The 24,741-nt window shown below is 48.5% G+C and overlaps 1 protein-coding gene across 2 annotated transcripts in view; it reads left to right on the top strand.

The window, feature by feature from the left end:
- ARL2 (ARF like GTPase 2) overlaps window positions 1–23,365 on the top strand; it is a 104,731-nt gene extending 81,366 nt beyond the window's left edge. The window contains exons 5-6 of one of the 2 annotated variants that reach the window (XR_015299970.1): window positions 19,548–20,650; window positions 21,336–23,365. Coding sequence is in view for 1 of the 2 variants with exons in the window: in XM_086938154.1 (XP_086794280.1) it covers window positions 19,548–19,682 (135 nt within the window). In the remaining variant the exon portion in view is untranslated. Of the gene's footprint in view, window positions 1–19,547 lie in introns of both variants that reach the window. The other variant, XM_086938154.1, reaches the window with a different exon arrangement.
- Window positions 23,366–24,741: the final 1,376 nt, after the last annotated feature.

The raw sequence follows: 24,741 nt of genomic DNA, 5'->3' as shown, positions 1-24,741 counted from the left end.
TCCTTAAAAGAAGGGAAGATGGAGGCAGTTTCAAGTATGGAGGGTACAGTTGCAAACAACTGGTCGCTTCAGAAAAACCTCAAGAGAAGGAGGCTGCTGTGTTAGTAGACGTTTGCAGATTTTGCTGATTTGGCACCTTCTGTTAATGTTAATGTAGGGGTAAGGAGGCAAGGAATCCAGGGGGCTTTGTGAGCAAAGATTAAAAACGTGATACTTGGGGAGTCCAGGTAGAGCGTGACGGCAGAATAAAACATATATGTCAAAAGGAGGGGAGGAAAGGATCAATTATGATCCAAAAGGGCTGAGATTACCACTCAAAGAAGATGAGTGGAAGGTCCGGCCACAGTCGTAGCCCTGAGGGTAATGTACAACAAAAGGAGGCTAGGCTGTTCCCAAACGAAGAAGAAAGGGACGGTCACTAAGGTGTAAGGGGTAGTGCTCAATGGAGAGCTAACCCTGGGTATCCATTGTGTTGGATATAAATGGCCTCACACACCCTTGCGAGTGTCATGCTTCATCATAGGCAATGCTCCTCGTTTTATTGTTTTTAAGATATCCAACTGTGGATTTGTCACTTTGGTTTTAACCACATACTAGTCACACCCTTCACTAGTATGTCACATTATCACTGCGTGTTCACGGTCACTACAGGGACTACATTTTATCACTCACCTGTGGTAACGGTCTCTTTTGTCTCCCAATTTAGGCAAGAGCAGGTGTTCAACAGGTAGTACAACTTGTGTGCTTTTTGTAAACTGACACTTTCCATAGGTCATGTTACTGTAGATAGTAGTTTTGAATTATTTTAGGTCCTGAAGAATTGCATGTCAATGAACTTTAAGCGAGAAACATGTTGACCACACCTTTCACCCTTTAGTACTGTCCCGCTCTTGGAAACTTACGTTCCAGCGAGTACAGACCAATTCTTATTTAAATTGCGGCGGAGGACCACCAGAATAAAATTGTTTTCCGGTACCTTGTGCCTCATTTTATCCCCACCCACACTGTCTACCTTGTTCTGGCCCCTTACCCATACTTCACCCATAGGCAGATGGATAAAAAGATCTCCGATAAAGAGCCCTTTTTAGGTCTCGCGCCTGCGATGCATATGGCGAAGCCATATGCCATCGCGCAGGCGCGATACTATTGTTGCTGGGTCTGCTTCCCAGGAGACAGGAGATGTCACGCGCACGCTCTGGAAAGCGATCGGCGTCGGCCGCGCGTGCGCGTTTCCCAATCTCCTGTCTCTCTGGGAAGCACACGTGGAGTGGGTGTCAGCAGGATATTTTTTCCTCACTCGTCTGACTCTCCTCCAACCACACTGGGGCGTTCAACCAGTCACCTTTGCCTTCAATTTTTTTTTTACCCAGTTCAGAGGTTTCCCTTGTCCTGAATATCTGCAGATTCAGACCCCTTTAATCTGGCCGTCCGCATCCGCACATCCCCTGTCTAATCAAAACGCCATGTGCCGGTTCCAGCTTCCAGACATCCTTTGATTATGAAAGATATCTCTTTTTTTTATCTCCGGCATTCCGACAGACTCGACCAGATTTGCACCTTTGCACCTTTGCAGCGCTGCAGCAGCCCCCGGAGAAAAGCACCGAGTTCTATTTGTCATCTGTGCCTATGGCAGGCCAAGGCGGGTGGAGGGAGCCCGTTCCACCCGCTCCCTTTACAGAGGGGCCTCGCGCTCTTCGCCTGCGCCGGAATGAGGCTGAGGGGTGACCCCGGCCCTGCACGGCAGATGCCTGCGTTGCGTTTACAAACATTGTAAAGCGTGGCCTCGGGACGTTTAAAACTCCCCTCCCACCTAGCATTCCCTTTATGTGCGAGAGCGGCCCAGGGGCTGGGGGTGGGGCGCGCTGTAGACCCCTTAGAGCGCCTTGTTTACTCTCCTCGCGCAGTTTGAGGATCTAACTCCAAGTTCCTCGGGTCTCTCCACAGCAGGGCCTCTTTACTCTCTTTCCGAGCTGCATAACAGACGGATACCGTCAACCTACAACGTAAAGCAAACCAAACGTGTTCTTTCCTCATTTCTTTGTGAGTTTGCACAATGGTTGCTTTTGGAAAATAGTCCGATTGAGTTTTAAACGGGGACACTTATAAGGGTTTAACATTACTTATTGTGACCCCACGGGCTGTGGTGTCATTGTGAATTAAAAACACAAATGAATCACCCTCCCCCCACTATATTTCCCACGACTTGTGCCCTTGTTTAGGAGTTTTAGCAGATGGGGAAAGAAACAAAGCAGTTTGTAGAGCCTTGTAAAACCCACGAGATGCCATTTGCAATCGTTTATATGGCCGTGGAATGCAATGCGAAGGTATCCTGGGAGCAGGCTTGTCAGATGGTGCACAGGTATGTGGCACAGGCAGAAGCCTGCTTAGCTGCTCTCCCAGCAGGACCAGCTGTATGACCTCTGAACTGCAGAACGTTAAAAGGAAGAGGTCAGCAGTGAGGTCACTGGTAGCAGGGCAAGGGACTGAGCTTTTTAGGTCTCGCGCCTGCGATGCATATGGCGAAGCCATATGCCATCGCGCAGGCGCGATACTATTGTTGCCGGGTCTGCTTCCCAGGAGACAGGAGATGTCACGAGCACGCTCTTGAAAGCGATCGGCGCCGGCCGCGCGCGCGCGTTTCCCAATCTCCTGTCTCTCTGGGAAGCACACAAGCAAGCCCAGCAAGCCCCGCCAAGGCACCACGAGTGAACACAGTAAGAGTTGTGCAACCCACATTACTATGCGCCCCCTCTTCAGCGCCACTCTAAACAAGTTTTTGCAGGTTGTGTCCTGTGAAAGCTCCTGCAGCAGGCAGGCAGGCTGCGGGAAACCTGAGCTCGGGCAGTAACAGCAGAGCAATGCTGGCTGCAGGCAGCCACGACTCTCCCCTCCTCTCGGTTGCTTACACGGACCAACTTAACCGGGGAGTTAGGTGTCCAGACTCTGCACGTGGCACGTTCGGGGTGATATGCGAGAGTCCTGGCCCCTGGAGGATCCCTGCCCCTTCCCTGCTTCAGAGCCTTCAGTCTGCCAGGCTGGCACAAGTAAGTATACATTTTCGTTAGCACAGTCTCTGCTTGATGGATGTCTTCATTTTATAGGCACCCGCTCTTGTCATCCTCCGTGCTTGCACCCCAAGAGCAGTGTGCGGCTAGCTCGGCTCGAAGTGCTGAGCACTCACTGCCTGGTCTCGTCAGCTCCATTGGCTTTACCCCAAGATCAGCGACGAGCTCCACCCTGCTCTCACAGCTGTGAAAATTAAAAGTCTTGTGTTTTTTTTGCAGAGCGTAGTTATTTTTCAACAACCAGCTGTTCCTAATGACCCCTTGGGTCAAACGTTTGTATTTCTCGTTTGGCCCATCTTAGCTCACTGCTCAACCCGGTAAAAACCAATAGGGAAAACAAACAATCTTTTCTGTTGCAAACCCTCCCTTGAGATCATGGAAAAATAGGCTGCTGTAAATATTGCACGGTTAATGGCTGTAGGCGTCTGGGAGGTTAAATATGTGTTGGGTTTAAAACCAGTGGCTTTCAGTGTTTGCGGACAAGTGGCTTTGTTACTGCCACCAGCACGTGCCTATTTCAATGAGGGCGACAGGCTCTGTTATTGTTAATAGTCTAGGAAGTAAACTTTCAGCGGACATCCCACTCGACACGCACATTGTTGTCAATGTATGGCGGGATTTTAAGTAATTAAAAGCACCACCACATCCACCACCACCACCACATCCACCACCACCACCACATCCACCACCACATCCACTACATCCAACACCACCACATCCACCACCACCACAGCCACCACCACATCCACCACCACATACACCACCACCACGTCCACCACCACCACGTCCACCACCACCACGTCCACCACCCCCTCCACCACCACATCCACCACCACATCCACTACATCCACCACCACCACATCCACTACATCCACCACCACCACATACACCACCACATCCAACACCATCACCACATCCACCACCACCATATCCACCACATCTACCACATCCACCACATCCACCACATCCACTACCACATCCACCACCACCACATCTACCACCACCACATCTACCACCACCACGTCCACCACATCCACCACCATCACCACATCCACCACCATCACCACATCCACCACCACCACCACATCCACCACCACACATCCACCACCACCACATCCACCACCACACATCCACCACCACCACATCCACCACCACCACATCCACCACCACCACCACATCCACCACCACCACATCCACCACCACCACATCCACCACTACCACATCCACCACTACCACATCCACCACTACCACATCCACCACTACCACATCCACCACCACCACATCCACCACCACCACATCCACCACCACCACATCCACCACCACCACATCCACCACCACCACATCCACCACCACCACATCCACCACCACCACCACATCCACCACCACCACATCCACCACATCCATCACTGCCACATCCACCGCCACATCCACCGCCACCACATCCACCACCACACCCACCACATCCACCACCACATCCACCACCACCACCACATCCACCACCACCACATCCACCACCACCACATCCACCACCACCACATCCACCACCACCACATCCACCACCACCACATCCACCACCACCACATCCACATACACCCCCCCCCACATCCACCCCCACCACATCCACCACCACCACATCCACCACATCAACCACCACACCCACCACCACCACATCCACCACCACCACATCCACCACCACCACATCCACCACCACCACATCATCCACCACCAACACATCCAACACCCCCACATCCATCAGATCCACTTCCACCACATCTATGTGTGTGTGTGTGCGCTCTTTGTGTGGCTCTGTGTGTGTGTGTGTGTGGTTGCACATGCAATAGGTCTCACATTTGCGAGAGATTAAGCTATTAGCATTATAAATGACAATGCCATTTATTAATCTGTTGTCAAAACAAACACATATATAAAAAAATTGTCATTTACAATGCCAATAGCTCTAACTTTTGCAAAGGCGAGACCGTTGCATTGTAAATGCTTGTTTGAGGTGTGCCCGTTGGGTGTTGCACCACCTACCCAACGAGGAGCATTGCCTATGATGAAGCATGACACTCGCAAGGGAGTGTGAGGCCATTATATCCAACACAATGGATACCCAGGGTTAGCTCTCCGTTGAGCACTACCCCTTACACCTTAGTGACCGTCCCTTTCTTCTTCGTTTAGGAACAGCCCAGCCTCCTTTTGTTGGGCAGAATAAAACACCCAGGTACCTGTTAAGAAGTGCTCATAAAGATGTGTACAAGGCTATTCACCCACCCATTATTTAAGTCCTGCCACAAGGAAAATGTGCAGAGAACACAGGAAAGCTGGATAATGTGCCAAGCTGTCACTGCCAAAAACTTGGGCTCAACCATAAAGCCGATTCTGCAAGGGGGATATATATATATATATATATATATATATATATATATATATATATATATGCGCACACGCACACACACACACACACCCCCACACACACACACACACACACACACACACACACACACACACACACTAAGGAACCAGCGCAAAAGGTTAAGATTACCCCCTCATTTTGGACCTACTTTAAAATATTGCCTAAGACTTGTTCTGAGTGAGGGAAATAGAGGCAGAGAGAAGAGAGTCCATATGAGACCTAGGGAGATACCATCAAGTTTGGATGGATCAGGGCAACTCCCTATAGCAAATAATAGGTCAACAGTGGACTTTTGAGCTTTAGTAGCTCAAATAGGTTTCAAGTACTTGGGGGTTGATTGGGTAAACGCAGCCAGGCACCAGAATCTGGAAACGATGGGGAACCCTTGCCATCTAGGGAGACCCTCCCTGGACCCTCTCCGAAGGTATGCCAGAGCATGGGGAGCCATGGGTATTCCAAATCACAGAATCAGAGGCAAGTCAGTCAATGGGAGCTATGATGCATGCCCTCGCCCATAAAAATCAGGAACACATTTGACATTTATGAAGTAAACCAAAAGGAGATCTGATGAATGTGTGAGAATTTGGAGACAAAGCTGGAAAATGTGTGAAATAAGACCACCACTCTGGAGGGAGTGGTGAAAGATTAAAAAACTGCTGGTGAGACTAATAAAGAAGACATCTGTCTCCTGAAGACGAATGAAAAATGGCGTCAGGCAAAGCTGGAGGCTTCAGAAAATATTCTTAAACGAGATCGCTACCTACTCAGCTAGGGATTAGGAAGTAGGAACCCTTATTTCGCATGCCGTAGTGTGCATGCCTTATGATACTTGGACCTGACGAAAGCCACATTGACCCATAGAGGCACTTGAGTAGATGGCTGAACATGTTCACCACATTGAGGATATTTTCAGATCAATTAATATCTTAAAAAGGCCCACCACTGATTTTAAAGTTTGACCATTATTAAAACCACTATATGAGAAGGGAGTTTTTGAGCCAATGTTAAAATCGCATATCATCACCACATACACTGTCAAGCCCTGCTATAATCCGACTACGTAGCACACCCTGTAAGCATTCGGCGACTAGGGTGGGAACCCAATGATGAAGCATGTCATCAATTAGGTTGCTGAGTAAAGGTTCTTTTAAAACACCTTGTGGGTTCCAAGGCATACTTGCCACATGGATTATGAGAATTTCTACATCCTAATCTATAGCTGAGAAGGTAGCGAACTGGCTTTAAAAAATAATCAAAGGAGAAAGCACTTGAGGATCTTAAGTTTTCCAGAAGGACTAGATGTTGATGACCGGAATGTATCTATTAAAGTAGCGGCCCAAATAAAAAAATCAGGGCAACTTATCTCAAATGACATTCATTGAGTGCATTGTGACCCTTTAGAAAGACCCCTAACAGAAGCAAATCTAGGAAGATTTTAGTAAATTTCCAGGCCTAGATTATAAAGGAATGTATTTTGATTGTGTTGAAAAAGCAAATATGGAGCTTGAGACACGTCTATAAAGTTGTCTTCCTTTGTCATAGAACACCACATCTGGTAGGCACGTCCAAAGAAATAAAGATTTCTTTGGTACATCTAGAACCAAAGTGTTCTAAGACACCAAACAACTCTGGAAACTCACACCAGCTTTTAGCTCTTAATTTGAGAAATATGGGTGATCAGGATGAAGCAGAGTACACTCAAAATATACTATATTAATTAACCGATGTCCATCCTCTTTGTTTTCTCAAAAACATTGCCACACTTGCGGGGTGCCACAGGGCTCCTCACTTAGCCCCACATTATTTAACATCTGTATGGGGCAGTTGGCTGAAATAGTCCAGGGGTTTGGTATCTCTGATATTGTATGCAGATGACACACAGTTGGTGATCTCACTTGACTCCAGAACCACAGGCGAATCCGATCTTTTAGCACCATGAATGGAAAAGGTTGTGGAATGGATGACTAGCAGCTGCCTGAAATTAAACGGGGGACAAAACTGAGCTAATGGTCCTTGACAATAATGTTGTCACTAGGCCTTTGATTAGCTGGCCTAACTGTCTAGGCGTGTCACCGGACCTGAGCGCTATTGTCCAAGATCTTGGCTTCTGGCTCTACAGGGAACTAACAATGGAGACCCAAGCAAAGAAACTTGCAGGCACATGTTTTGGGTTACTCTGAATGCTTTGTAAGACTCTGGAGCTTATTCCTATACAGTTAAAGTCCGTAATCCATGCACTAGTCACATCACGCCTCGACTTTGGAAACTCCCTGTATGTGGGGGCACTAAAATGTCGTGAAAACATCTAAGAGCACTACACTGGCTTCTGATAGAGGCTAGAGTCAATTTCAAGTCTCTTTGCTTGACACACAAAGCTATACACAAGAGCCCCCATAAAATTAGACACTTGGTGAGTCTATATGTTTCTAATAAATGCCCTAGATCTGGCACTGAACGGTTACTAAAAACGATTAGAATCAAGAGCCAGATGGGGCAGCAGATCCTTTGGATATCTGGCACCCAACCTGCAACTCCATTCCACGGGAACTTAGGTTTCTGGAAGCAGAAGCAATCTTCAGTAAAAAGCTCATGACCATTTTCTTCCATTAGTGACACTAAACTCATCTCTGGCTTTCGCACCATATTCTGATCTTTAGCGCTGGAAAGCCTTTGGGCCGATATGCGCTCTATAAATCCTATAACATTAACATTGTTAGTTAAAACTAAAGTAATTCTTACCAAACATTCTGTTAGCTCTTTAGCCACTGCAGTAAAAAAAGAAAACAGATATGTGCCATAAGCTTCTTAGCTAGCAAGCTGCAATGTGCCAAGCATTAACAAGACCAATTGTTGTGGCTCTTCTGTTCTGGAAAGTTGTTATACCTAGCTAGCAAACCTGGGTAACAACAGTATAAGCTACAGTTATACAACAGGTACAGCATAGATGACGACCGCATAGATGACGGCAGCAATAGTGCAACCATTCATCTCTTACAAAGGAAGGTAGCAGCTGTGCAGACTTTCTTGGCATGGTGCACCTCGAATTCTCATACTGGATGACCTCCGAATGGGCGAAAAGTATGACCGGGAGTGAGGATAAAGTGAATATCTGAAAGAGGCACGTTAGTGATAGATTCCTTACCTTAGAATATCCCCAGGCGTTCAGACTGGATACGGAATCTTTTGCGTAGCAGTACCCTTGCGCGTCGGTAGGCGTCGTCTGCGGCTCCGCGTCCGTCGTGGGCGCCGTGATGGCGTCGTCGGAGTACTTAGACGCCGCCTCCGCGTGCTGACGTCAGTTCTTTTTTCCACGCCAGCCAGCGCAGATCTGGAAAAAGCAGTAACCCCAGTCAATTTTTGACTGACTTTTTGGTGATCTTTTTGATCCTTTTCGAAGTCTAGCGACTCGACGGTGCCGTAGGGATGCCCGGCTTCAAGCATTGTGAAGATTGCGACCGCACCATGTCGGTCACGGATCCTCACCGCCAGTGCCTGACGTGTTTGGGCGTCGACCACGACAACGAGGCCTGCCCAGACTGTCGGGCCCTTTCGAGGAAAGCCAGTCGGGAGCGGTCCCGCGGGCGGCTCGAACTCCGGAAGTCGGCCCCGCGCCGCGTGAGGTCCCGGTCCCACGGGAGGTCGAGGGACAGGTCGCGGGGACGAAGCCGTCACAGCTCCGGGAGTCGGCACCACTCCTCCGGGTCCAAGTCGTCGGGTAAGAAGCACAAGAAGTCGAAGAGGCATCATCGCTCTTCTGACTCCCCCCGACGCGGCCGGGGGTTAAGGTGACACCGCCCACGCGGCTCCTCGGGAGTCGCTGGCGTCGCGTCCGGCCCCATACCCTCCGGTCCCTGGGCTGAACGCGACGCCGGAGGAGATTGAGCGTTTCCTCATGGCCATGAGGTCCCTTTCTCCTCTGACGGGCTCCGCGGCGCCTCCGGGCCCAGCGGACCCGTCTGGGGGCCCTAGTGGGTCGGGGGCTTCGACCCCGACGCCATTGGGTGCTTCGGCCCGACACCGCCGGCGCCTTCGGGCACGGCGCCGCAGGGCCCCACGATCCCGACACCGCCGGTGCCCCCCGGCCCGGCGCCGCAGGGAACAGCGGCAACCGCCGGCGCCTTCGGGCCCGGCGCCGCTGGGCCTTCCTCGGGCTCTGGCTCGTCACCGGTGGACCTTACGACCCCCCCGGCGTTGGTCCGTGTGGTGTCACCTCCGGCGCCGTCCTCGGGCAGCGCCGTCCCCGATACCTCCTTTGCTTCGGTTCCGATGTCGGGACGGCGCCTATCGGTGCCGCACCCGACGCTGTTTGGAGATTTTTACTTCTATGAACAGACCTCATACAATTACAACCCTGAATCTCAGGAGATGGGTGATGAGGAGGATTGGGAGGGGTCTGAGGACCCTCTGACCAAGGAGTGTCAGTCTAATATGGACTGGGCAGGAGACCTTGGGGAGGCCAGTGGCCTGGACACCTCTCCAGACACTGGATTTGTCTCTCCTCCTACCGTGGCTTCGGAGGAGGGGGCTACCTATGGTGTGGTGTTGACGAGGGCTGCCAAGGCCTTGGGCCTTGAGCTCCCCGTCGCGGCCGTGAGGACTAACCTCCTCACAGAGGTCCTTAAGCCGCAGTCATGTTCAATGGAGCCTCTGCTGCCGTTTAATGAGGCCTTGACCGACGTTCTTTTGGGCACTTGGTCCAGGCCCGCTACGGGTTCGCCCGTAGATAGGAACGGGCCAGACGCCACCGCCCGGCTCCGGGCAACCCATGTTTCCTGTCCTCCCACCCCACCCCCGAGAGTCTGGTCATCCAGGCCTCTAATTCCCAGACCGCATTCCCGACGGCCCCGCCGGACAGGGAATCCAAGAGGTACGAGAATTATGGAAAGAAGATATTCTCATCCCTTAGTTTGGGACTGCGGTCTTCCAACACCGCTTGCCTCTTGGGCCGCTACACCCACTCTCTGTGGGAGACGGTGGCGGAAGTGCTGCCAGAGTGCCCGTTGGAGATACGCGCCAAACTCGGCCAAGCCCTTGTGGAGGGCCGGGACGCAGCCAAGTATTCCATCAGGTGTGGGCTGGATACTACCGACTCGCTGGGCAGAGCGATGGCTACGACAGTGGCGGTAAGACACCACGCATGGCTGAGATCCGCCAATTTTTCGGCAGATGTCCAGAACACTCTTATGGACATGCCGTTCAATGGCCGTCACCTCTTTAGCGACAAGGCAGACCACGCGCTTGAGCGCTTTAAGGACTCCAGGGCTACTGCCAAGTCCTTGGGCCTCTCGGCCCCGCGCCAGCAAACGGGTGCCTTTCGCTCCTTTCGTGGCCAGGGAAGGGGCGCCCCCACACGTGCCGCCAGCCACTCGCCGCAAACTGTCGTCCAGCGCGGCGGCAGACGTGGAAACCGCCGCGGAGGCGGTCGGGGAACCAGGCGAAGTCAGTCCACACCTGCCCCCGCGGCATCCACCTCTAAACCCTCCTAGTCCGTGCTTTTCGGCCCATGTGACGCCAGTGGGAGGCAGGGTTCGCCATCACCACTCTCACTGGCGCACTGTCACTTCGGACAGGTGGGTGCTGCAGATCGTCCGGAGGGGCTACTCCCTCCCCTTCGAGACGACTCCTCAAGCCATGCCACCGCAACACCACCGCGTATCGGGAGATCACTTGCGACTCCTGCAGGAGGAAGTTTCGGCCCTCCTGGCCAAGGGGGCCATCGAGCGCGTTCCTGGGCCAGAAGTAGGACGTGGTTGCTACTCCCACTACTTTCTGGTACCCAAGAAGGGCAAAGGGGGCCTACGCCCTATCTTGGATCTGAGGAACGTCAACGGCTTCCTCCCGAAGGAGAAGTTCAAAATGCTGACTCTGGCTCAGGTCTTAGCTGCCCTAGACCCAGGAGACTGGATGGTATTGTTGGACTTGCAGGACGCGTATTTCCACATCCTCGTCCTGCCGGCCCACCGGCGTTACCTGCGGTTCACGGTAGGCCACGAGCACTTTCAGTTTACCGTGCTCCCCTTCGGCCTTACCAGCGCCCCACGGGTGTTCACGAAGGTGATGGCGGTGGTCGCAGCTCATCTGCGCAGGTTGGGGGTCTCAGTCTTTCCCTACCTCGACGACTGGTTGTTGAAGGCGGGTTCGCCCCAGACAGTCGTCAGCCACCTCCAGACTACGGCGGATCTCCTGCACCAGCTGGGATTTTCCATCAATGTGCCGAAGTCACACCTGTGCCCCTCTCAGAAGCTCCTTTTCATCAGAGCGGTTCTCGACTCGGCGCAGTTTCGGGTTTACCCGCCCGAACAGCGGGTTCGGGATATACAGGCTCTGATTCCGGTCTTCCGGCCTTTATCCCGAGTTTCGGTCAGGTTGACCCTGCGGCTTCTGGGGCTGATGGCCTCCTGCATCCTTCTGGTGCGTCACGCTCGGTGGCTGATGCGGGCTCTGCAGTGGGACCTGAAGTTTCAGTGGGCCCAGCATCAGGGCAACCTGTCTGACCATGTCCTGATCTCGGAGGGCACTGCGAGACAGTTGCAGTGGTGGCTCACGGACCACGATTGGGTCAACGGCAGATCCCTCTCCCTTCCCCAACCGGAGCACGTAGTTGTGACGGACGCGTCCCTCCAGGGCTGGGGAGGCCACTTGGGAGAGGCGGAGATCAGAGGCCTCTGGTCTCCGGCGGAGTCCCGGCTCCATATCAACCTTTTGGAGCTGCGGGCGATTCGTCTAGCACTGAAGGCATTCCTCCCGTCTGTCCGAGGGAGTGTAGTGCAGGTGTTCACGGACAACACCACCGCCATGTGGTACTGCAACAAACAGGGCGGGGTCGTGGACCCTCTGCCAGGAGGCTCTGCGCCTCTGGCAATGGCTGGAACCTCAGGACTTGACTCTGATGGTTCAACACCTGGCAGGTTCTCTGAACGCCAGGGCGGACGAACTCAGCCGCTCGATGGATCACGAATGGCGTCTGAACTCGGACGTGGCGCAAGGCCTCTTTCAGCAGTGGGGAGAGCCTTGGTTAGATCTATTCGCCACCGAAGAGAACGCGCAATGTCATCAGTTCTGCGCGTTGGAATTTCCAAGGCGGCACTCGCTCGGAGACGCTTTTCGTCGCGAGTGGAGCTGCGGTCTGTTGTACGCCTTTCCGCCTATACCACTTCTGCCCAGAGTGCTGAAGAAGATCAAGCGCGACCGGGCACAAGTCGTGCTTGTGGCTCCGGACTGGGCACGAAGGTACTGGTATCCCGAGCTACTCAGTATGTCAATCGATCCCCCGGTTAGTCTGCCTCTTCAGGACCTTCTATCGCAGCAGCAGGGGACGGTCCTCCACCCGAACCTGTCCGGTCTCCACCTCCATGCTTGGAGATTGAGCGGCGACAGTTGAGGCCATTTGACTTGCCTCCTGAAGTCTGTAACATCATTCTGGCAGCCAGGCGTCCCTCTACAAAGTCGGTATACACCTGCAGGTGGAACAGATTTGTGGCATGGTGCACAGCAAAGGCTGTGGATCCCCTCAATGCCCCTCTTTCTGAGGTTCTCCTCTTTCTTCTCTCTCTTGCCCAGCAGGGCTCTGCTCTGGGCACTGTCAAGGGCGATCTTTCAGCTCTTTCAGCCTTTCTGAGGCTGCCTGACCAACCTTCTTTGTTCAAGTCCCCTATCGTTAATCGATTCCTGAAGGGCATCACTCATACGTTTCCTCCTATTCCCTTCGTGATGCCTCAGTGGGACTTGAACCTGGTTCTTACGTTTCTGATGTGCGCTCCCTTTGAGCCACTGCACAACTGTCCTCTTCGCCTTCTTTCTTTGAAGACTGCCTTCCTGGTAGCCATCACCTCTGCCAGGAGAGTGAGTAAGCTCCAGGCTCTATCTTGTAAGCCTCCTTTCCTTTCAGTCCATCCGGACAAAGTTGTGTTACGGACAAGGCCCTCCTTCCTACCCAAGGTAGTCACGGCCTTCCACATTGGGCAATCCATCACGTTGCCCACCTTCTTTCCGCCTCCGCACCCCTCGAGAGAGAGGAGGAGAGGCTCCGCCGTCTGGACCCAAAATGTGCGCTCTCATTTTATCTGAATCGAACACACAGTTCCGGGTGGATGATCAACTCTTTGTTGGATACGCGGGAGCTAAGAAAGGGAAAGCTGTGCACAAGCGGACCATCTCCCAGTGGATTATCTTGTGCATCCAGACGTGTTACTCCTTGGCTAAGAAGGAACTCCCTGTTGGGCTGAGGGCTCATTCCACTCGAGCCACGGCCACTACAACTGCCTTGGGCCGAGGTGTGCCCTTGCAGGACATTTGCCAGGCGGCTACGTGGGCCTCGCTGCACACGTCTGCAAGACATTATTGCCTGGACAGTCAAGTCCGGAGGGACGGCTACTTTGGCCGTTCCGTCCTCCAGGTCTTTCTGGTGTGATTATTGGTTCGCAGACCCACCACCACGGGGATGGTATTGCTGGGGTATCTATTCTAAGGTAAGGAATCTATCACTAACGTGTCTCTTTCAGATGCACAAGTTACTACTTGTGTAACGATATATCTGTAAGAGACATTAGTTAGTGATAGATTCCTTACCGACCCACCCATCCTCCCCGTTCTGCGAACCGATATCTAGGGTTAAGGTCATCCCCTTTCAGTGCCCTAGTTTCATGGCACCAGTGGTGGTTTTTGGCATGGCTCTGCGCTTCTGGAGCGGAAAAGCTGTGTCTAAGAACGGATGTCAGAACGCGGTGGCGGCGTCTAAGTACTCCGACGACGTCATCACGGCGCCCACGACGCCGACGACGGACGCGGAGACGCAGACGACGCCTACCGGCGCGCAAGGGTACTGCTACGCAAAAGTTTCCGGATCCAGTCTGACGCCTGGGGATATTCTAAGGTAAGGAATCTATCACTAACTAATGTCTCTTACAGATATATAGTTACACAAGTAGTAACTTGTGAGAGTTTATAAACGAGCAGAAAATATAGGAATGTTATTACCAGAAATATGTTATCTGGAGTTCTTTGACCTATTCGGAAAGATTTCTTTGAAATTATGTATCTATATCTTGTTTTCACACCTGGAGAGTTGCGGCTACATTTGACAGCCACCTGTGGCCAGTAGTGGCTCAGTTTGGAGGCTGCATCTGCATTTTGTAGTTTAATTTTTAAAGGGCTCATGCCTGGTATTGTGCCAATGCTTCCGGATGAATCTGTGTAGACTGCCCTCCATCGTTATATTTTATCCGGTCTGGACAGTTCATCAATAAGTCACATGAAGTATTGTCAATTTCCTGCAGATGTGGACTGGAGGAAGATAAATCTAGGAATGCTGAATTATAAATGAATGACGAATGGCGGCCAGATAGGTGGACTTGGAGATTGGACATAGATTAATGAATAGAAGTAGATGGAGTGTGTGGGAGGATGGAGTCCTCAGTGGAATTTTTTTGTCAGTGGTGCATATGGATGAGCAATGAACAGCAGCAGCATTGGAGAGGAGGGGAAGCACTATCACCAAAATGGCAGAAGTGTAGGGGGCACTGAAGTATGGCAAATTTACAGTTACTAGTGACCGAGTGGCGGACAGGCTGTCAAGTCACGGGTTTCAACCAACAGAGCATGCTGAGGTTCTGTGGGCTGAAACTATGTGGTTCTCGGTACTGTGGGGGGACCAGCAGTGTAAGGCAGCACTTCCCTTGTGCTAAACGGAGTCTCCATGTTCTGAAAGTAAGATTCATAACATTCCAGTGCTGTTGTTAAGGTATTGTGCAGAACGCGGCAGCTAGGGCAGTACTGAACCTCGGTCCCAGAGACCGGATTTCCCTTCATCTGAAAAATCTGCACTGGCTGCCTGTCCGGTGCAGAATACTTTTCAAAGCTCTGGTCCTGGCTTTTAAAGCTCTGCATGGCATGGGAGCACAGTACAGCCATAGAAGAGTCTCTTACTATGTACCTGGTAGATCCCTCAGGTCAGCTCACCATCACCTAATAGTTATTCAAAGATGTTTTAAAGCCTGCTGCGGCGGTCGCTCGTTTCAGGTGCTAGTGGCTAGATCCTGGAACAAGCTTCCACTCCAGCTCAGGCAGGCCACAAATTTATTGGCTTTCAGGAAACAACTTAAAAACTTGGCTGTTTCAACAAGCGGGATAATGATCTGGCACTCGGGGCCTGATGCCCCCATTTTTCACCCTTGACCTCTGTATCTGTCTGTCTTAGCGACGGGACACTCTGCAGAGTAGCTGTGCGCAGGGGCGGCTGGTCCATAGGGGCGTCGGGGCAGCGCCCTACTAGGCAGATTCAATAAGCAAAACTGCCCACGGACAGCAGGAAATGTAAACAGACGGCAGACGAAATTCGTCTGTTTACATTTCCTTCCTGTGCTGGCAGCTCCTTCACAGATTCAACTGCGCATGAGCACAGTCAGTCGTCATTCAACTACAAACGTGCACCAGGCGAGAGCAGCAGGAGTCCAGCAGACTCCGACTGCGCATCTGCAAGGGGCGCTTTTAATTTCAGCCCCCCCACCCGCTCCATTGACATTACATTAGGCATGCTGCGCATGCCTAATGTAGTACAGGAGCCTGAAGATAGGATCCTGCACGGGCGGTGACGTATGGCCGCCCCATGCCCTGTCAACAGGCAGGATACAGTTGAGTAGCTGCCCTTGAGTCACATCCAGTCTCATGATTTGCCACTTGCCATGAGAGGACTCGGAGACGGGATGCGCGGCGGGACCGGCAGAGGAGATTCCTCATCCTGGTAAGTTTATTTGTTTGTATTTAATGTAATTAAATACACCCCTCGGATTCATGCCGGCCGTGACTCTCTTCACATTTGTGGTGACTGAAAGGAACACATTAACATTTTGAAGTTATCTACTCTGCCACCAGATCCATTATTTTAATCCTGCCATAATGTTTTCAAAAATAACTACTGCAGAAGTAATGTGTGTTTACACTTCGTGAAGTTCTTGTATTGGAATCGCCGGAGGGTCTTCCTTATCGTGACAGAATCTCAGTGTGATGGATTCAGCGTCCTAGAGTGTGTTCAGTTGAACAAATGTCTAGATGTTTTTACAATGTTTACAGGAATGTTATTTACGTGCCTGAAAACTAAATCAAGTCCCCCTAAGTCAGTTGTTTTTTCTCTCCTTCTGCAAGAAACCTCAGGATGCCAATGGGCTGGGAGTGGGTTTATCTTCAATTTTTTCAGAGCCTATAGATTTCTGTCTCATTGGCTAAAATAAAGTTAATCTACCTAGTAAGCATTCTTATGGCGAAACTCTACTACTTACACATATGCAATTTGCTTCTACTTCAAAGTTTGCAGTGGCATGGTATTAAATTGTTTAAGTTTTGAAAGGCTGGCACCCAGGGCAGCTACATTACTTGGCGATGGTGGTGGGAATAATCATGGGAAATAACATAGCAGCAACTAACAAAATGTACTTTAACTAAGTTTATGAGTGATTTGTATCTGCCTAATTGTGCACGTCCACTGGAATAGATTAAAAATTAGGGCTATCAATGCACTTTTCATTTCAGATGAACTGAAAAATCTTGCGGATACAGCTGTAACCGGCCACAGCCCTCCCTGAGTGAGTTTTGGGCTGCTCACCTTTGCCCCCTGAGGGTTGAGTGCTTTTGGTGTTATTTGGCGCTTTGTTTTGGGCACAGTGGCAGGGTAAGGCCCCAGGACAACAGTGATAAAAGGCTCAGTTACAATTTTGCACTTCACCAGCCCTATGACTTTTGAAAAGAATTGCCTTAAGCTTTAGAAATCATCATTTGATAAAACATGACTTCGGAATGATGTTATAAAATCGGTGATGGGTGCAGCACCCTGTTTTATATTCTCACTGATTCCTTTGACCTCGTTCTGTTTCTCTTCCATTCTTGCCTCCTCTACCCCTCATTCTGTCTCTCTCGCTCCTCATCTCCTCTTGTTCGCGCTCTCGGTCCCTCCCCATTTCTCGGCCTCTTGCTCTCTCTCACATTTTCTCTCAGATTCCCCGTTCCACTCTCATCTCTTCCCTTTCTACCTCCCTTTCACACCTTTATCTGGTTCTCTCTTTCTCATTATGTGCTCCTCTCCTTTTCTCCTTCTCCATATTTGCCTTTGTCACTCTTTCTCGTCTCTCTCCATCTCTTGCTCTCTCTTCTATCTCTCTCTCGCTCCTGTTTGTCTCTCTTTTTCTTCATAAGCTTCTCCCTCTCTCTTCACCTGGCCCACTCTATATTTCTCCATCTTTATCTCCGCCTCCACCCCCTCTCCATTTTCCATCCATCTCTCACTCTTCCCTTTCCCATCTTTCCTCATTTCTCCCTTTCTCTGTTCTCGTTTTCTCCCTCCCTCGCTTCCTCTCTCTCTCTATCTATCTCACTTTCGTTTTAGATCTCTCTCTCCCTCTCTTCCTGTCTCTCTCTCTCTCACTTTTGTTCCTCCTTAAGTTGTTCACGCTCGCTCGCCGCGGTGAAGTAAGACAGTAATTTTACACCTCACCACTTTCAAATGTCACCAGCCGCCACTGGACAAATCGTTTTTAACATAACATATTCTTGGCTAATTTGTATGCCTTCCAATGCTACATTTTTTGTTTTTTTAGTTGAACCCTCTGGGGCATGGCCAGCCATTTGCAGCCTGAGCACTTCTGTTACTTGCCCTGCTTACATCCCAGATGAGCAACTGGCAAGCCATTCTTCAGGGTAACTTCTTGCCATCAGCAGCTACAGGCTTGCTTGCTCATTCAGCTTCTTACTGTCACTTTTCTCACTCTGTCAGCAGGACAACATGTGCTATGTTAACTTTGATCTCGGCAGCACCTGCACTACGAGGTTTAATCTCATCTTTGGGGACATATATACTAGAGTTGTGCAAAATGACATTATTTGATTCTACTTAATTATGCGAAATTATAAAAATGACAGGTAATTATGCAAAAAGCAAAACCTACATATGCTATATTTTAGTGCAAAATGCTTCCTCACATCGATTTTGGAGACAAGGACGCATGTTGCGCTAATAAAAATTAAAAATGCTGCCACACTCATTCTGATTATTTGTGTTGTTCCTATGGACCTTTGCTACATTTTTGGCTGTGAATGGCACATAATTATGCAATATGGCATATTAGCATCATTTTGAGCATTTCACATAATGCAGTATTACACCCATGTAACGGAACTTTCACCCAGTCCTAATATAGGCGAGCACCTGTATGTATGCGGACATCTACACTGATGCCTTTACTAAAACCTATCCCAGCAGCTTTACTGACACCTCAGTTTACTGCCACCTTTACCGATACTGTTCAGAGAATGATATAGCTGTCTGCATGGGCTCCGGCACCATCATAAAACAAACAGACACAGAAAGATAGTCACTGGCATTGAACTGTCAAAATGTGTGCTCTGGGCAATAGAAGCAAGAACACTGAGGCTAGGAGACGCAGACACAGGATCAGAGGGATGCAGACAAATAAGGGTAGCTAGGTATGTGTTCAGCAGAAAGGTACCAAGCAAGGGACCCTAAGACTGACAGAAGGGAAGTGGTAGTCCAACAGAACCTAATGCGTCACACTTAATCCTGCCCCCACAACTGTACGTTCACCATTAACCTCAAACGTTTGTCCTATGACCACCAGTTTCTGCTGTTAGTAAAGCAACCTTACTCCTGAAAAACTTTGCCTCACTGTAGAGCTGCCATCTCCCGAACACAGCGTAAGATCCAACCTCTGTTGTATCTCCCACCTTAGGAACGCACAGATCACACGACCCAACACCCTTTCGGCCACTCCCCTCCAATAATGTTGCACCAATCTTGAGAGCACCCACAGCTAGTAGATCACATGCTGCTGAATGGGGCAGCGGTGAGTAACCAGATATAATCCAATTAGTAAACATTGTGCTTGATTAATACTCCTTAATGTGAGTTTTCGCAGTGAGTTGGCATCAGATGCCCCTTGCATTGTAATATGGCGCTAGTCACCTTTGCAAATTGTAGGCATGATCTATTCACTGATAACCCTGCCCATATCTTAACTTTACAAGAAGTTATACATGTGTACTGTTTCCTTTTTCCTTTGCAGGCCTTGGAGCTGGACAACATCAAAAGCCATCACTGGTGCATTCAGGGCTGCAGTGCAGTCACTGGCGAGAACCTTCTGATAGGCGTGGACTGGCTACTGGATGACATCTCCAGCAGGATATTCACAGCAGACTAAATTAGAAGATGGTGTCCACTGCTCACTTGTGCTACTCCAAAGGACCTTTGTGACCATTTCCCACGAAGGTGGGATGGAGGGTTGCTGAGCCAAGTGTCGATGTTCTCTGCAGATTAAGACTACTTTTATTTTACCATTGCATACTTATTTAGTGGATTTGGCCTTCATGGATTACCTTTTCTTGTGAAAGTCCACACTTAAGCCTTAATGCAATCAACTTTCAAGACAACAACACGAAGGACATTATTAGATATATTCTGTTTTGTGCTGCTTGACGAGTGATGACAATTCAAGGTTCTTTCTCTTAACTTACCTCACTTGTTATTAAAGGTTGATGGACCTCTAGATCTTTTCTGTTTTAAAGTAGATGTATATATGCATAGTCTTAATCAAGAACTTAAATCAACGTTCTAGTTATCATATAGGCCACAAAAGTAAGTATGTGTGTTTATACATATACATACATACATACACTTACTTCTGTGGCCTATATTATAACTGTAGCCTCGATTTAAGCTCTTGATTAAGACTCGTTACATTGTGTTTCCACCATGGGCTCCTTGAATGAAGCTTACCTCAATTTGTGGTCACATGTGGGAGGTCTCCTACTAACTCTTCGGGAAATCATGTTTGAACATAACTATTTGGGCTATGGCCCAGTGATTGAATAGATACTCCAGCATAGGCACTGTGTTTTAGAAGCTGCCTTATTGCTGATTCAAATGATGGCTTTTGTTTTTCTTTGACTTCTTCAACGCCATATGTTAGAAGACTTGCATATGGCAGTCAATCTTTGCCCGCCCCCTTCCCAGTAGAACACGCAAGGCACAAACATATCCATGTCAGTACTTATTGGCATCTGGTTTGAGCAGGGTGTTTTGGCTACTGGAACTTTGTGGGATCATCACAGTGACCTCACTTCTCATTCTCTAGACTTATTTATTTTAAGATAAATTTATGATTTTGTTGTGTTTTCCTTGATGCATGGATGCCCAGGCCATAAAAAGCATAGTTAAATTAAATATTGATAATTTCTTGCCAAATTCTCAGTTGACGACATGAGTGGATTCCAAGTCTTCCCCTTTTTCTATTACCTGTTTGAATGATCATATGTATTGTATAGTTTTCAATGTGAGAAGTGTGAGAATGCACACCTTCACAGCTGTACTCTCCAGTCGATTTTCCTTTGTCAATGGGGAATCTGCTCCTATTATATTATAGGTGAAGAAATGTGGCACAATATATGCAAGCCACCTCCAAGAAATTCCTTGAATGGCTGGTTATATTTCAGAAATGTATGCTATTGCTAAGTTCCTGTTGAACTGCCAAAGGAGCAAAACTGTAAATACATAACGTTTGTTTCATGAAAATTGTCAGAAAAGTTGACATGTCTAAGTTCTACCTTATTCTTTCCATGTTCTATATGGTAAACATTGTTACCACGCATGCGATAGAGCGAATGCCATTACAACGCATGACATTGCAATGCGGTCATTACAACGACTGCGTAGTTACATCGCACACCATTACAACGCAAGTCATTACAGCGACTTGCTGTAGGGGGCAGAAGGTGTTGGATTTAAAATCCAACACTTTCCCTACTGTTGCACAGACTGGAGTTGGAATAGTAAATTATACTGTTCCAAAATCCAGCGCCCCCCCCAACAGCAAGTCGTTCTAATTGTATGCAATGTAACAATGCGGTTGTTGTAATGGCATGCGTTGTAAACCCATGCGATGTAACATGGCCTATTCGTTCTATATGGGTCTACAAGGATGTTGGTTTTCTTATAGGGGCGGTGAGAAAACATATATTAACACATTAGCACACTTCCATATGATTTTAATAGGATATCTGATTCATAATGTGGAGTAACAATTACCACCCGAGCCAACGGAGGTGGCAAACAATAAAATGGCATTGCCATTTTTCATTACATGGGCAATTTGCTTATTTCCATCTATTATCCTGTTTTATCATTCTGAAATCTATTTCTACCTTTAGTTTTTTCCCCACTGATCAAATGCATGCAACAAATAATGAATGGATAGTGTGCATTGCTTTAGGCTTGGATAGTGTATAATGTTATGCCCAAATATGGGTTTTTGTGTGTCTTGACATTGTGATCTGTAAAGTTTTCTATAATTTTACAATATTATCTTTTGATTTGTTGTTGTAAAGCTTTTATTCGACATTTTTGCCATAAAGCCAACACATAAAAATACATTCATAAACATAATTTTTTTTAAACAAATAACATCTTTAAAAGGTACAATATGTGCATATATCGAGTCCCCGGACAAAATCACAGATTATTTACAATTTATGTGGGGATACATTACTTTTCCACCATTCATGATAAACATACAATCAGGGTTTCATCCAGTTTATATTTAATTTACAAGACCTAGTATTAAAAAAGCAACTATATACATTATTTAAATAGTTAAAATGCCAGTTATAAAAATGCTATAATCTATGTTTTTAGTCCATGTTTTTTCCTAATCAAGCAGACACTATGGAGGTACCGACTGACTCCAAAGGTTATCAACCGGATGGTTGAAGATCTAAGTAATCTTTCTGCCTCCTTGTATGAACGTATGCCCAGATTTTTACAAAGAGGTTTAATCCATTTCATGCGTTGTGGTTTGTATAATGGGCAAAAGAAAAGGATATGTGCCTCATCTTCGTTTTGTTTCAAGTCACACAGTTTGCAATATGGGTCATTCCCTTTGGAATTGGAGTTTCCCCACCGGCAAGTATTTGCATTTATCTGCAAAACCCCATATCTATATTGAAGGTATATGGTTTTAGCCAAAGGTGGTTCGACTTCATCCATAAACTGTTCGAATATGGGGATGTCCTTAAATTGCAAAAACTTAAGTGTTAGTGACCCAGTGGCACGTTCATATACATTATTATTCATGTAATACCAATAAGCGGTTTTTACCTGATCTTTACAGTTGTTTTGCAAGGTGGTTGGATTTTTCCAGAAGTGCGAGAGACCTATTTTTGTGAGCCATGTGGATATATGTCTCAGCCACTTGATCGAATTAAAAGTGTCCAATTCCCTAATTTCCATTAATCCAGCTCTATAGTCCGCGAGTTCCGGGGTAGACCATAATCTTACCCAGTAGAGCAATGGCCTCAACCAACATAGATGGTCTGTATGTTTTAAGTTAATATCTAGAAAAACAGGAACTAAAGGTGTTCTTGCTGGTAATCTCAATAGACGCCTACAGAACATATTCTCATCAGTGTCAAATGTTCTGTTTGAGTAAGGCCCCCAAATCTCGGCCCCATACAGGGCAGCAGATTGTGCTTTAGCTTTAAACACTTCAATCGCAGGAGTTATAGCTTTTGAGGTACTCCCTCCATGAATTTTTAAAATAGGGAGAGAGTTGTGTTTAAGAGTCAGCCTACTTTTTTCTAGTTGTTTTATCCAAGACATTTTACTGTCAAACCTGTTACCCAGGTAGTCAAAGAATTCCACGTACTCTAATTTAATTTTATTTAGGGCCAAATTTTTCTTAAAAGTTTTTGGGGGATTGATGGCCATATACTTAGTTTTAGATGAGTTGATTTCTAGCCCCTTTATTTCGCAATAACTATTGAATTGATTTATTAAATTTTGTAAACCTTTAGGTGTTTGTGATATTAAAATGGTATCGTCCGCAAATAACAGTGCTGTAATTGCCTCATTGCATAGTTTCGGGGAATCATGATTGCATTGTGCCAGATAGGGGGGGGATATCATTTACAAATAAAGAAAAAAGGGTCGGTGCCAGCACGCACCCTTGTCGTACCCCCCTTTTAACTGGTATGGCTTGAGTAAGTTCGCCATTTCGTCCCCATCTTACTTTTGCAAAGTTGTCAGTGTGAAGCTTTATAAGATTAGACAGCAATTCTTCCGGGACGCCCATATTCCTTAAAGTGTCCCATAATAGGGAACGAGGGACAAGATCGAACGCTGAGCGTAAGTCCATAAATGCTACATATATGCTACACTTCTTTATTTGGACATATTTCCAACAAATACACATAAACCGATCCACAGTGCTTGTCCTAATTCTAAATCCTGCTTGGTATTTTTTTTTTCACAACCATTTTTATTGAGCAAAGCAGGCAATAAAATCGTGGCACCCCACAATTCGGAGATCACCAGCAGTTAGGACACAATTCGTAAAACATGCAGTAAAGGCCAATTAGGTACCGAAAATAGGCTCAAATATGAATCAACCCACCCTACCCCGTCAACACCCAGAACTCCCCATTTCCCAGGACCACCCCCCCCCCTTCTCCCCCCCCCCTCCCCACGCACGTGTACAGGTAGCAGCAAGTAAAGGTTTAGGTGTAGTGTGACGGGTGTGTCACAGAATCGGGCCAGCAACATTAGTACAATCATATGTCCTCTTCACGTTCCGCTGGGGGATCCAGCGATAGTCCTCTGTAGTCGGCCCACCGCTTCCAGATTTTGTAGTGTTTGCGGGGGCAACCCCTTGCCTCAAAGATCGGCTTCTCAAGTCACATATAGTAGTCCAACCCTGCCTTCCACGCAGACAAGGGGGGGGGCCCTCACTCCCTTCCACGCCCGGGCCAGATCCCGTTTGGCAACAACAAGCCCCAAGAGCAGCAGGTGACGTTTATAGATGTTTCCACCAATGCCCTCCATAACATGCAGCAACCCCAATCGGTGAGTGCGGGGAAGATCCCAACCCAGGACCTCGGACAGGCAGCTCCACACACCCCTCCAAAAGCCAGACAATCGAGCACACGACCACACGGTATGCAATAAGGATCCAGGCATGGCTCCACAGCGCAGGCACTCCGGGGATTCAATCAACCCAGCTTTCCACAATCGTTCACGGGTGTAATAGGCTCTATGAAGGTATTTGAATTGGATAAGCCGAAGTCTCACAGCGATAGCGGTCCCACGCGGGGATTCCAAGGCCTCCCTCCAATCGTCCTCATTCAGGGGGCCCACGTCCACTTCCCATGCCGCCCGAAGAGGGAGTAGGGTAGAGGAGCAGTGAGTGACCAGCGTCTGATAAATACGGG

Source organism: Lissotriton vulgaris, chromosome 9, assembly GCF_964263255.1.
Source record: "Lissotriton vulgaris chromosome 9, aLisVul1.2, whole genome shotgun sequence".
Lineage (NCBI taxonomy): Eukaryota > Metazoa > Chordata > Amphibia > Caudata > Salamandridae > Lissotriton > Lissotriton vulgaris.
This window is presented reverse-complemented; position numbering and strand designations above follow the sequence as displayed.